The sequence below is a fragment of the Quercus lobata genome, chromosome 10, assembly GCF_001633185.2.
Source record: "Quercus lobata isolate SW786 chromosome 10, ValleyOak3.0 Primary Assembly, whole genome shotgun sequence".
In the NCBI taxonomy this organism is placed as follows: Eukaryota; Viridiplantae; Streptophyta; class Magnoliopsida; order Fagales; family Fagaceae; genus Quercus; species Quercus lobata.
In genome coordinates, this window is record NC_044913.1 from 49,031,608 (window position 1) to 49,045,629 (window position 14,022).

The window sequence follows — 14,022 nt, forward strand, 5'->3', positions numbered from 1 at the left end:
ATTAGTGATAAAGCAATAGTTGATAATAACAAATAAGAAGTTGTTTTTATCTATAAATCTGTGTAAGTGTGAAGCTAAAATCTAAATCTAAAAAATACGTAGCATGTGAAGAGGAAATCCAAATAAATAAATAAAGTAACCATGTGTGAAGAGGGAATCCAGAGATTTAAAAAAAAAAAAAGTGACGTTACTGTTTATTTTTACATGTAGTAATATAATTTAAGTAAAAAAATATATTAATAATAAAAGGATTAGAATTCTAAATTCGTATGATAGTTTTAAATTTTCATTTCTATAATACCATCAACTTTGTAACATTTGACTTGTTTTGTCTGTAGCTTAATAAGATTGCCATCATTTTTAATAATAAAATAAGTATATATCTATTAGTAACCTTATATATAGCGTTTAGGTTATAGAGCTATAGAAGTCTAATGTTATATGAAGTATTGGTTAAAAAAATAGTAAAAAATAGATTAATAAATTAAGTAAAAAAATATTTTAAAAAAATTAATAATAAAAGGATTAGAATTTGAATTGTAATCTAATTAAGATTTTTATCAACTTAGAAATTATAGGAAAAGAAGATAAGAAAAAAAAATCTATTTTTTAAAAAATATAAAAAATTTTCTATAATTTGGTGAAGCCATTTGACACAATCACGATTTCTAAGCTCAACTTTTATTATAAAGTATATGATGTGCCATAATTCTATTAGTTTGATCTTGAGACAAGAATTGGACATTAGCATGCACTAGATTACTATAATAGATGATTAGTTTTTTAGATAATTAATTAATTATTTTAGGAAATAATTTAATCAATTAAAAATTAAAATTCCTAATTATCCCTTAGCATAATTTGATATTAATGTGGTTGAAAACAAGTTTAAAACTCGTAATTATCACAACACTTATCAAAAAATTTAAAAAAAAAATCATGAAAAGCTGAAAGTTGGAAGCACTAAAGTGTCTGTTTGAGAACAACTTATTTAGCTTTTTGCTGAAAACTTTTTGTTGAAAGTGTGTCAAAGTATACTTGTATTTTGAAAAAAATGAGAAAATGTAAAAAGAAGTAAAATTTTAAAAAGTTGTACATAAAAATTAAAAATTAAAATTGATGTCAAACAGACTCTTAAGTCAAAATGACCAAAATTGCCAATCCACACTATGACTAAAAATCACGTACGAGTGCCTATCATCACTCAATGTTAGCTTTTTTTTTTTGAGAAACATCACTTAATGTTAGCTGGTTGCCTCTTTGTGTTTTTTATTCGAATTTTCGGTTCCTGCTTCATTTTTTCTATTATGCATCAATATTCTATACTTTTGGGCTTAACTAGTCGCTAACCCGTGCGATGCACGGGAAAACTATTTTATATAAAGATGAAACATTAAATTACTTAATGAAAAATAGAAATCAAACTTAAGTTTAAAATAAAATGAAGAATTAAATCTTAAGAATTAATCAATATTTCCAATAAATTGAAAAAAAAAAAAAAACTTTAAAAAGTGTTTTTTGGTAAGCCTGGCAATAGAACAGGTTGATAACGAAAACAACAATAAATGAAATTTTCCGATAGTTAGAAGCACCAACAACAAACAGGCAAAAAAATTTCAAAATTTCAATTTCATACTCTAATTGAAAAGAATTATAAGAATTGTCGTAGCAGCATAATTATTTTGACTCTAATCATCTCTCTGCAATAAATTTTTCCACAATACAATTAAGGACCAAAATGGGTTATGTATGAACTCCATATCCTATTCCAAACCCAAAGACTCATCTAAACTACAATGCAATCAAATATAGAATACAAAACAGACACAAGTACCCTCTAATATAATTATTTACATAAAAAGAATTGGGTCGAAAAAAAAATCAGCACAATCTATTAAACAATAAAATTTCAATATAATCTTTGGAAAATATCTCTCCCATTGTCATCTTCATTGTTGTACATGATATGACATGGCTTCAAACTGTTGGCAGGAGGAGTCAGATGTTCCAAAAGAAACTCATTTGTTGACTATGGTAAAACTCATTCGATTGTGAACTATAGTAATTCTCATTTTGCATGCAGCAAGTACTGTCAACAAACCACAAATTTACTCTATCTTAGCAAATAGAAAAAGAGGCTAAAGCAAGGAAAAAAGAAGAATGATTCATGTAAAGCTTTACGTAGGCATTTGAATTGATGTAAGTGCTATATAATGTCTCAATTGTAACCTTAATAGAGGACAACTCATTCAGCCCTGGAAAAACTTTTTCAAAATAAAAAGAGAGCAAAGAACGAAGCATTGAAATTATCAGTTTGAATACCAAGCTACTGTATTATTTGGAAAAAGAAAATAAGAAAAAAGACTATTCAATGCATTGAATTAAATACCTTAGAAACAAAGTTCTACCAAGCACCTATCTAAATTTGAATGCTTGAAAGTTGAAAGTAACGTTGACAAATTGCACTTTGACCATAAGGCTTTCATTATAAAAAAAATTTGAAAAGAACAACAATCCATCCTTCCATTATTTCTATATCAATTGAAAATCTGGCAATTGAAATCAAATCTATTGATTAAGTACATTGGCTATTTAGCAGAACCATAAAGTGGCTACAAACTAATGCAAGAGTAAGCAAGGCATTTTCTCAAACACATGGTGTGCACAAAATATTTCAATGCCTTAGTTATAAATGTTTGTTATTATAAAAATTAAAAATTAAAAACAGAAAACAATAGCATGATTGTGAAGAAAAGAATTACCAATAGCAAATCACCAAAAAGATACAATTGTTTAGTATTTTAATAACTCATATCTGTGTCCATTACTCATAGCTTTCTTTTCCCTGCAACCCATACCAACAATTTGCATTAAATAATCACAACAGAAAATCTTCTATCATTAGTAAAATTTTCTCATAATTTCTATCTTAAATAGCTCTACCTTTTCACTTTGCTATTGCTGGAATTTGCAGACAGCTTCTAAACTATATAGATTTGGTCTTTCGCTGTGCATAACAGAAAGCAGAAAATAATCCATGGGTTACTGAAGGAGGAAATTGGAAAAGAAGCTGGGGTCTGCAACCAAACAAAGAATCAAATAAAACCCCTCAAAAATCAAGATGCTACTATTAAAGAAGATTCGGTCAAACTAAAATACAAAATAAATAGAGACTAAACATGAAACCAAAGCTTGAGATAACCTAGAAACTTTAATTAAATCCCCAAAAAAATAAAATAATAATAATAATAAGGGTCTCATGTTAATACAAATAGAGCATAAAGTGAGAATTCTTATGGTGGAGGACATCAAATACCGAAACTACACAATTAAAAATTTGCTAAAAACCCCTTTTTAAGGGCGTTGAACCAAAGGCCAACCATTCAACCATAACAACCCAAAAAACCAAAAGTAGATCAAACCGACAGAATTCCTCAATTTCACTCCCCTTTACAAATAACAGAACAGATAAGAGGGAAAACAAAACTTGAAAATTAAAGTGACATGATTAAGTTTAAAAGAACTAAAATTCACCTGCGATGAAAAAGGGATAAGTATAACAATGTAGAGTATGACAGAATTTTTAAAAGAAAAAATTCTTTAAATTTTAGTTCATACCCCTTTTAAATTTCAAAAGTGGTGTTTCCCTAACTGCCCAACACTATCATTACATCCCACGGGGAATTCCATTAAGTTAAAGACATATTTTTGCAATCCTTCCAAGAAAATCAAAGTGCTACTCATCAGCAGAACAATTAACAACAATAAGAATCCAAGTTTCAACCAACATAAATTTTAGGAAACTTGGATCAAATTCCAATAAGTGTATTATTCTAACAAAAAGTCACATATCCAAGTCCAAGAATTTATTATAGCCATCAGTAGCAACCCAAAGATAAGAAAAGAGACACCTATTAAATTGGGCTATAAAAAAAACATTTGATGATTGCTACAAAAATCATGAGCTAAAGCTGAAAGTTCAATCCAAAAGTCCTAAACTTTAGGAAACTTGCATCAAATACCAATAAGTGTATTATTCTAACAAAAAGTCACATATCCAAGTCCAAAAATTTATTATAGCCGTCAGTAGCAACCCAAAGATAAGAAAAGAGACACCTATTAAATTGGGCTATAAAAAAAACATTTGATGATTGCTACAAAAATCATGAGCTAAAGCTGAAAGTTCAATCCAAAAATCCTCCATAAAACAGGAATAGAGTATGGAAAAAACAAATAGATGAAGTCTGACTTATCTCTAATTCAAACAATACGGTAACAATGCCATACAAACATATTTTGCAGCAACTTTAAATGAGAATGAATTTCATTGTTACAACATGGTAAGAAAAAAAAAGATTTCAATTTCATTGAGACATTCTGTCAAACACTTAGGGTGATGGGGAGGATTTTAACAAAACAGACATAAAATTTTTACCAAACCTTTAATTTTCATTGATTCTAATTTCTCTGGGTCATTTTGTCAAACACTTAGGGTTGGCTTATTTTCACAAAGGATACCAATTCTTACATCATTCTCTCAGCCATTATACCAGCAAAAACATGAGAAAGAGAGAATTACAGAGAGAAAAAGCAAGAAAGCTGGTGAATTTTTCAAACAAAATTGGATTTTGAATAACATATGGAAGACTTTGTATGTTTTGAATAAAAGGAAGATCGATTTGTTCCAGAAGACGATTTGCGATGTCGTTGGGTTCTTTGGATTATGCCCGTTTAGAGAGGAAAAGGGGTATGAACTAAAATTCCTAAATTGACAACAAACCATAATTGAAGAGAATATTAGAAAAAGAAATTAATACCTTTGCTGTGATGAAATTAGAGTATTCCACTTCATCTCTACAAAGAAATTGAATGATTTAAATCCAAAGAGATGAATTAAAATATATATATATATATATATATATAAAAGAAAATATTTAATCAGTCACATCAGAATCCTATTTTCTAAGCCCTAATTTCTGAATTTAAATCTAGAACCAAAGCCAACTGAAATTGTAAAATTTGAAAACGTATAACAAATCTAATTTACCTTTTAGATTTGTTTTTTTTTTTTTAAAAAAAATCAGAGAAAGAATGGGAACCCATTGGTGGAGGAATTTTTTTATCAGAGAAAGAGTAGGAACCCATTAGCAGCGGTGTTTATGGGCGGAGGAGAATTACTTTTTGAGAGGAAGTAGGCCACAACCCGAAAATCAAAGAGAATGGTGAAGGACCCTCAAAATCAAATTGCTATCTCTGTCTCGGCGTTTCGCGGTTCTGTGTTTTTCTTTCTGGATGCGGCGGTTCTGTTTTTTTTGTAGAATAGAATCTGTCTGTGGTAGCAGAGCCACAGGTAGAAGAGGAGTGGGGGGAACGACAGAGAGAGATACATTTGCGTTTGAGGGAGAGACAGAGACTGAGAAATAGGTTTTATGGGGTTTGTTTTGGGAGAAATAGTTATTGGGTCAGAAAAGGGTTTTAACAAACAAAAATATGTTTTAAGAAAAGGGTCAGGAAAACAGATTTTTTTTTTAATAATTTTATTTTTTTAAATAATGCTGATGTGGAAAAATGTGGAAGCTCCAAAAGTTTCGGTTTTATATATATACGAGAGTTCTACTGATCCATGTTTCCTACGGATGTCTCATAATGAGGTATGTACAAACTTTTTTTTTGATTGGAAGTAAACTTAATGATGAATGCTGACTATTTTGAAGTATAAAATGTTATACATAACAGTCGGAAGCAAAACTGATTTAGTGATTGTGAAAATTTTGCAGATATTTGACATATTCACCAATAACTTATAAATCATTCCTTGGAAGTTGACTGTATGAGCAGCATGTGTGCTTAGTCCTTTGTTGTAACAATATTTAAAGAGAAGGCCAATAATATTTGATTGAAAAAGTTCCATCTTTTTTCAATAATTTTGACAGAGATTCATAGACCCAATAGTGAAACCCTTTTTGGAAAACCTTCAAGAAGGTTTCGTGATGGTCAACTATCATATATTTTATACATAAGTAGGCTAGAAAAATTTTTAAAAAAAATTAGAGGAAAGTAGCAAACCTTGGTGGTGGCGTCGATAAAAGGCAAAGATTGAGGGGGTGGACTATAGCGCGTGATTGAGAGAGAATGAGTAGCGATCAATCTGACAATCTGTATGAATTTCAAGCAATATATTTATTCAGCAATCTAGCCATAGGAATCCAATTTTCAGCCAACATTCAAGAAACATTAATAGAAGAAACCATTATGTTCAAAACTCTAATCATTAAAAAATCAAACCTACTTATCAATATCCCTTAAACTTTCAAATTGATAAGCTTAGAGACCATTATGATTCAATTAATCTCCTTTCTACTATATAAACCTATCTCACCATCAATACCAATCTCAATTTCTAACATATGAATCATAAAAAATTCAAACCCATAGCTCAATTTCCACTAAAAATATTCAAATTGATTAAAGCTTTTCTTTCATGAGACAACTGATGACAACCAAAACAACAATAAATGAAATTTTCTGGTGGTTAGAATCATCAACAACAAACAGGCAAAAAACTTTCAAAGTTTCAATTTCATACTCTTATTCAAAAGAATTATAAGAATTGCAGCAGCAACATTATTGCTTTGACTCTAATTATCTCTCTGCAATAGATTCTTCCACAATCTAAGAAGCTTTAATCTATATTTTATGCAAAGAAGTGACTCTTTGCACAAACTATTGGGGACCAGCAGTTTTAGTTGACTGCTAGTGCCATGTCAAACTAAAGTAGAATGATCAATAATTGCAGAAATTTTGGTTCTAGAAAGCAATAAATTTCCTACAATTTTATTTTGATAAGTGAGTTAAACATGTGGAGCTAAAGCCAAAATGAAGATCTGTCCAGTTGTTTAGTCTCTAATAACTCATGATCTTTGAAAGAATTTATTTTTATTTTTTGGAAGAGGAGGGGAGCATTCTACATGGTATTCATGTTAAACAAAACATCAATCTATAAGAAAAATAATTTTAAGAATTGTTTACAGGAAAATAAAATTTATGCAAACAGCCTAAACATTTAGAAAATATAAAGATCAAACGTTACAGCCCAACTTACTTGTCACCAATAAATTTTGCCTGAGTGAAGTAGCCAAGAGAGAGCACCTCCATAAGATTATGTTGCTTATCAAGACCCTATTGCCCAGCGAAATGCATAAGCCTGTGGTTGTCTAGAGTATTTCCCCTGTGTACATTTAAGACAATGTTAGTGGAATCTCCAATAGATTAAGGTTGCTTCATAGCTTCCTCACCTATATAAAGTTATCCATATATTTAAAACTGTTTTTATGCTTACGTGAGTCCTGAAAGGTTATATTCCAATCCATGGCCCCTAAAAACCTGAAAATTTGCAAAGCAGTCATAATTATTTATTGCATACAATGACCAGCCAAATCAAACTTAATGCAAACTTGTTCCTGTAATACTCTTTCCTATCGATGCCTTCTTTTGGGGCAGAAGGATTAAGTTGAAATGGATGCCATCTAATCTACAAATGTAGTTGATAAAAGATAAGAGTGGGAATACAAACATGCGTGCACACACACACACAAACACAGAGAGAGAGAGAGAGAGAGAGAGAGAGAGCAAACCTTAAAGTCATAGTGATCCTTAGATGCAGCTATAGCTTTGTCAAGATTTTTTTTGCCCACAAAGCACCATGGACACACAGTGTCTAAACTGATAACTATTTTTATAAGCTTTTTCTGAGTGTTGTTTCCAATTGACTCGGGCGCAGACATGATGCCTTTGTAGCTGCAAGTTTTCTGAAATATATTGATTCAGTTTTGAATGCAGTGAAGTACAGTGGTTTTTCTTCTTCACATGTTATAACTCAAGATAACATTTTCTACCAAAGAACTATTAACTTAACAGATTACAAACACATGTACTCTTGACTTGAAAAGCTGTATTATTCAAAATTAATATAATTTTCTGCAATGACATTTGTGGCTTCATTAGAATAATCATTATTGATCTCCATCACATGAAATAGTATCTACACAGGGACAGAGCAGAAGCACTGCCACTCAAGTAAGCAATGCCACCCCCATGTCGCCTAAGCTGTCAACAGAAAAACCTATCTGTCTTAGCCTAATTACATCCATCAAGTAATACAAACCAACATGCAAAACCTAGAAATATCCCTAAAAAATCACAAACTTGGTCATCCATAAAAAATAAAAACAAATCTGGGTATCCATAAACTTGGTCATCAAAAACACAAAATTTAAACTCTAATCAACCTCTAATCTATCCAAACCTACTGTATTTGAAATTTCAACTAAAAATTTTCTCAAATTTGAATCACATACACGGACCAAAATTCAACAAAATCAATCAGAAAAATCAATTGGTACATACAATTCAAAAGAAACCAATACTGTTTAATTTCAACAACCTATGCAAACAGATTAAATGTTTAGGACTACCCATCGATTAATCATAAAAATAAACTAATCAAGAAACTCAAAAACCTAAAACCAAAACCCTAAGTAGGAGTGGAAAATTTTAATTAAAACCCTAAGTGGGTTTGAAAGAAAACAGAGGCGGATGCTAACAGATGTTTAATTTCAACAACCTATGTAAACAGATTAAATGGTTAGGACTACCCATCGATTAATCATAAAAATAAACTAATCAAGAAATTCAAAAACCTAAAACCAAAACCCTAAGTAGGAGTGGAAAATTTTAAGAAGCAATTTGAATCAATATATCTACCAAAATTGAAAACCCAAAGAGTGAGAGAGAAAAACCTGAATTACCAGTGTTCCAAAGACAGAGAGAAAAGCTTCAAGCAAACCCATCCGTGCAAATGGGTGGAAGTGGAGAGTTGTCTCTTGGGTCAATCCACCACAGATCTCCATGGTGCTGTGGAGCCTCTCTGCCGAGTGCATTGTGTAGTCGTTGTTCTCATGTTTGTGAAACAATGGAGAAGAAAGTCATTATCGGGTTTTTTGTTTTGAAGAGAAACAGAGGTTTTTTATGACAGAGAAGTGGAACAGGGAAGGAGAAGGGGAACGGGAGGAAAAAAACATCAGAATTTAGGTTTTTTTGTATTATTGGGTTTTATGTGTTATCGGGTTTTAAAAAAAAAATCAGAATTTTTGTTTTTTTTTTTTTTAAATAATGCTGACGTGGAAAATTGTGGGAGCTTCAAAAGTTTCGGTTTTATATATATATATATATAGATTAGTCAAGAAAGCACTAAAAAGGAAAATATTGAGTTTTTTTTAATAATTTTTTACGGATACAAGCTCTTTGGGAAATTTTAAGTTTGAAGTTTGAACTCTAATACTTTGACCATGGTATACAACATAAAGAGAGGCATTAATTAACTAGTATTATTTTTGAAGAGATATATTTGGTTGTCCGCATAACATTTAAGTGAGCAACACTACTCTCTATATAATCCACAATTTATTTTATGTTCCACACTCACTCCAAGTTATACCCAGCACGCTCCATATTACAAACACAAAACTCCATTAATTCATATAGGATTTCTAGACTGACACTCAAACCTTTATCCGATAAAAAACATGAAACAAAACACAATTATTCTTAAAGTTCCAAGGAAAGAAACTGTGGAGTACTTTGAAGCTCATTGGGCTAAAAGAGAGGATTGTAAGAGCATTATTGAGGCCTCTTGGGGTTTTGGTATGGATTTGAGTACACCGGAAGGCATAGCAGAAAATCTTAGAATTTGTGCTACTGAACTTTCCAGATGGAATTCAGAGGTATATGGGCAGATCCCAAAGAAAATACAGGATAAAAGAAATAGGCTGGAGGCCCTTGCCATGTGGGAAAAAGATGAGGAACTGAGCTTGGAGATTAACAGACTAAGGGGAGAGATCAATGATCTTCTTGATGACGAGGAAATGTATTGGGGGCAAAGGGCAAAAGCCCACTGGCTTAAGGAGGGAGACAAAAATACTAAGTTTTTCCATGCGCAAGCATCGGAAAGGAGAAAACAAAATACTATTGTGGGCATTTGGGATGAGCAGGGGCGATGGTGTGATGATGAAGAAAGCATTGCCCAAGCTACTATCTCTTACTTTGATAACATATACAGCTCCTCCCACCCAAGCCGAATTGAGGAAGTAACTGATGCTATTCCTTCTAAGGTGACAAATGAAATGAATGTGAGCCTAATAAGGGAATTCACTAGAGAAGAAGTGGTTGTGGCTCTAAAACAAATCCATCCTAATTAGGCCCCTGGACCAAATGGCATGTCCGCTGTGTTTTTTCAAAAATATTGGAGTATTGTTGGCAACAACATTACTGATATGGTCCTAAGATTCCTCAACCACAACATACCCATACCGGAGCTCAACAAAACCAACATCTCCCTAATCCCGAAAATAAATAACCCCAAAAAAATGACGGACTTTCGTCCCATTAGCCTCTGTAATGTTGTTTATAAGCTCATTTCAAAAATTCTTGCCAACAGTCTAAAAACTCTTCTACCCCATATTATATCCGAAAATCAAAGCGCCTTCACCTCTGACAGGCTCATCAAAGATAATGTGATAGTGGCTTTTGAGTTGATGCACTACTTAGATCACAAAACAGCGGGGAAAGAGGGCTTTATGGTCGTTAAACTTGACATCAGCAAGGCGTTTGATAGGGTTGAGTGGGGTTTCATTTCAAAAGTCATGGAAAAAATGGGGTTTTATAACAGATGGAGAGACTTGGTTATGCAATGCATTACATCAGTATCATACTCAATTCTTATTAATGGGGTAGCTCATGGAAACATCCATCCTTCGAAGGGCCTCCGCCAAGGTGACCCTCTTTCCCCGAGCCTTTTCCTTCTTTGTGCTGAAGGTCTCTCAGCTCTTTTTTACCAGGCTACTAGGAATAAGCTCATCACAAGCAAAGGTGACCTACCTTTTCTTTGTCGATGACAGCATACTCTTTTGTAAAGCAACGTTGGAAGAATGTCACTTGCTAAGATCAACTTTGATGGAATATGAAGAAGTTTCGGGACAGAAAGTAAACATGGACAAATCCTCTATCTTCTTTAGTCCTAACACAGCCCAAGAAACTAGAGATGAGATTTTTAATATCCTTGGCCCTATGCAGAATTCGAGACATACTAAATATCTTGGTCTCCCCTCTCTTATTGGCAGGTCAAAAAAGCAAGTCTTTGCAATCTTAAAGGAGAGGGTTGGTCAAAAACTTGCGGGTTGGAAAATTAAGCTTCTTTCTATGGGTGGGAAAGAAATTCTTATCAAAGCAGTGGCACAAGCTATTCCAACATATATTATGAGTTGCTTTCTACTTCCTTAAGGCCTATGTGATGATATGGAAAGAATGATGAAAAACTTCTGGTGGGGCCAAAAGCAGCAAGAAACAAAATTGGGTTGGGTTAGTTGGAAGAGGATGTGCAATCCTAAGGCAAGTGGTGGGTTGGGGTTCAGGAATTTGAAAGCCTTTAATCTGGCCATGCTGGCCAAGTAGGCTTAGAGAATTCTCAATAATCCGAGCTCGTTGGTTGCAAGAGTGCTTAAAGCCAGATACTTCCCCACAGGTAATCTATTAAATGCTAAGCTTGGTTCTTCCCCTTCTTATTCCTGGAGGAGCATTCACAGTTGTTTAGAAGTTATAAGGCAGGGAACTCGGTGGAGAGTTGGTAATGGGAAGCAAATCCATATATGGGGGGATAGATGGCTCCCAATGCCTTCCACCTATAAAGTTATCTCTCCCTAGATCCAAAATTTTGAATTTCCCATGGTTTCCTCTCTCATTGATCCGAACACTAGATGGTGGAAAGCAGAAGATCTTCATGCCACTTTTCTTCCATTTAAGGTGGATACCATTTTAAGGATTCCGCTAAGTTATAATTTGCCAGAAGATAAGCTTATATGGATTGGAAATAGGAAAGACGAATTTTCAGTGAAAAGTGCTTATCATGTTGCCCATAGCTTGGTTGATGCTTCTGAAAAGGGTGAAAGCTCTTCTGGGGATCCTTATAGACAGCTTTGGCGGAATTTATGGCATCTAAACCTCCCGGCAAAAATTAAAATCTTTGCCTGGAGGGCTTGTGTCAATGGTTTGCCCACCTATGATAATATAAGCAAAAGAGGGATCAATTGTAGTACTGCTTGCCCCGTTTGTGGTTTGGAACCTGAGGATATAAATCATGCTCTCCTCCATTGTGAGGCGGCCTCCTTAGTATGGAGCTTATGGCACCCCCTCAAGGTCACCATTGGTCATTTTTAGACATGGCCTTATATTTAAACCATTCTAATGCCTCACAATACCTGGACTTGTTTTTTGCACTATCATGGGCCATTTGGTCTAACAGAAACAAATTAGTGCATAATGATTCTCCTCTTTCCCCTCCTTAGGTTTGACCTTTGGCAAACAATTCCTTGGAGGATTTCAAAAATGCTACTGCTTCCTTAGACATCCTTCCCCCAAGGCATTCTCAAAACATATGGGAGGCTCCTCCTCAGGGTGTTTTCAAAGTTAATGTTGATGGGGCTACATCTAACCAAGGAAGAAATTCCAGCATTGGAGTGATCATTAGGGATTGCTTTGGTCATGTTGTAGCAGCTCTTAGTAAATACCTTCCAGGCTAGTTTGCTGTTGACCAAGTGGAAGCTTTAGCTATGGAGCAGGGTATTTTACTTACTCAGGAGTTGCATTTGCCTCGGGTCATTTTGGAGAGTGATGCCCTCACTATGATCCAAGCCTTGAATGATAACTCTATCGGAAGTGAGATAGGCCATATTTTAAAAGGAATTCAGCTTGTGTGTGACTCCTTTGAGTTTTGCATTTTTAAGCATGTAAGTAGAGACTTTAATGTAGTTGCACATGAGTTGGCTCAGCTGGCTCGAAGTGAGGAATCTAGTTGCTTGTGGAATGGAGTTCCTCCCCTTGCTGTTTCTATGCTTGTCCATAGTGACTCCTTGTATCTGGCCTAGAGGCCTTTTGTTTTTATGATATATATCTCCCTTTTCAAAAAAAAGAAACTGTGGAGTACGTAAAGGAAAGAGGTTGATTTGATGTGCTTAAACAGTAAGATTTTAAGGGACAAACAACAAGGCACCGTTCCTTTTCATCCCTAAAGTTTATTGTTAGTCATTTTAGTTTTTGAACTTAAACATTTCTATTATTCGGTTCCTCCAAAAAAAAAAAAAAAAAAAAAAACCATTTCTATTATTCTTATATAAAAGTACCTTAGATTTTTACTTTTTAACAAACTTACTATTTTCACTTTTTAACTTTTTCTCACTTTATTTATTTATAGGTTAAGATAAAAAGTTGTTTTTTTCAATTTTCAATTTCAACCATTGAGAGCTATTGCATCAACTGCAATACTCACTTGATTTTAATCCAGTATAGTAAAATGTGTACAATGGTAATTTCATTGATGAAAATACATGAAAGGGTAACTTAACTTTTTTTTTTTTTTTTTTTGGAGATAGTAATAGTATACTCAACCCTTTCCCTCCTAAGGCCCTTGGCAAATAGAAAAAAAAGGAAACTTAACATGAATGTTAAATTCCAGTAAAAAATGGGTAATTATACTCTATTCCTTTGAGATTTGTGGAAATGATATTACACCCTAAACTTGAAGGTCAAAAACACTTTCCTCTACTTGACATTCGATTAACCAAACTTTGTTAAATTAATATTAAAAATGTTGTGTTGTAACATGCCAAGCTTAAGGGTAAGTTTTGAAAATTATCTTATTTCATAATTAAAATTCATTTAAAAAAAATAATTAAAGTGTATTTTAAAATATTAAGTATAATTTTTTTTTAATGGGTTATGGAAAAATTTGTCGTTGCAAGTGATTTGGTGTTTGATAAATTTATATTTTTATTCTAAATTTATTAGTTATTTTTTTAGTAACCATACTTAAACTTTTGTAAAGAAATTCTTATAAAAATTTAGAATATTTCTTAATATAAACAAAAGTGGATGAGTGTTAATTTTTTTAAACCTCAAACAAAGAGAGTGTTT

At 32.9% G+C, this 14,022-nt stretch overlaps 1 protein-coding gene across 6 annotated transcripts; it reads right to left on the reverse strand.

Moving 5' to 3' along the window:
* Positions 1-1,661: 1,661 nt before the first annotated feature.
* Positions 1,662-9,079, reverse strand: LOC115963161. 6 transcript variants are annotated; one of them, XR_004085726.1, is made up of 9 exons: positions 8,808-9,079; positions 7,635-7,808; positions 7,340-7,383; positions 7,103-7,228; positions 6,067-6,156; positions 4,818-4,854; positions 2,944-3,007; positions 2,763-2,845; positions 1,662-2,089 (listed from the first exon to the last, which is right to left on the reverse strand). XR_004085726.1 is itself a non-coding variant. In XM_031082058.1 (7 exons), exons 1-5 carry the CDS (start codon positions 8,937-8,939, stop codon positions 7,215-7,217), a joined length of 435 nt encoding a protein of 144 aa, XP_030937918.1. In that variant the 5' UTR covers positions 8,940-9,079; the 3' UTR covers positions 1,662-2,089; positions 6,067-6,156; positions 7,103-7,214. The 6 variants fall into 6 exon arrangements, 1 of the variants encoding a protein (XP_030937918.1); XR_004085725.1 differs by having other exon boundaries at positions 2,944-3,077; XR_004085728.1 differs by lacking the exon at positions 4,818-4,854.
* Positions 9,080-14,022: the final 4,943 nt, after the last annotated feature.

What these genes read in the sequence shown, in the direction of transcription:
- LOC115963161 (XM_031082058.1), bottom strand. Translation starts at nt 8,939, where the DNA reads ATGCACTCGGCAGAGAGGCTCCACAGCACCATGGAGATCTGTGGTGGA. An exon ending in TTGGAACACTGGTAATTCAG is followed by an intron (nt 7,809 to 8,798) that starts GTTTTTCTCTCT and finishes AATATATTTCAG; the next exon opens with AAAACTTGCAGCTACAAAGG. An exon ending in AGGATCACTATGACTTTAAG is followed by an intron (nt 7,532 to 7,634) that starts GTTTGCTCTCTC and finishes CTACATTTGTAG; the next exon opens with ATTAGATGGCATCCATTTCA.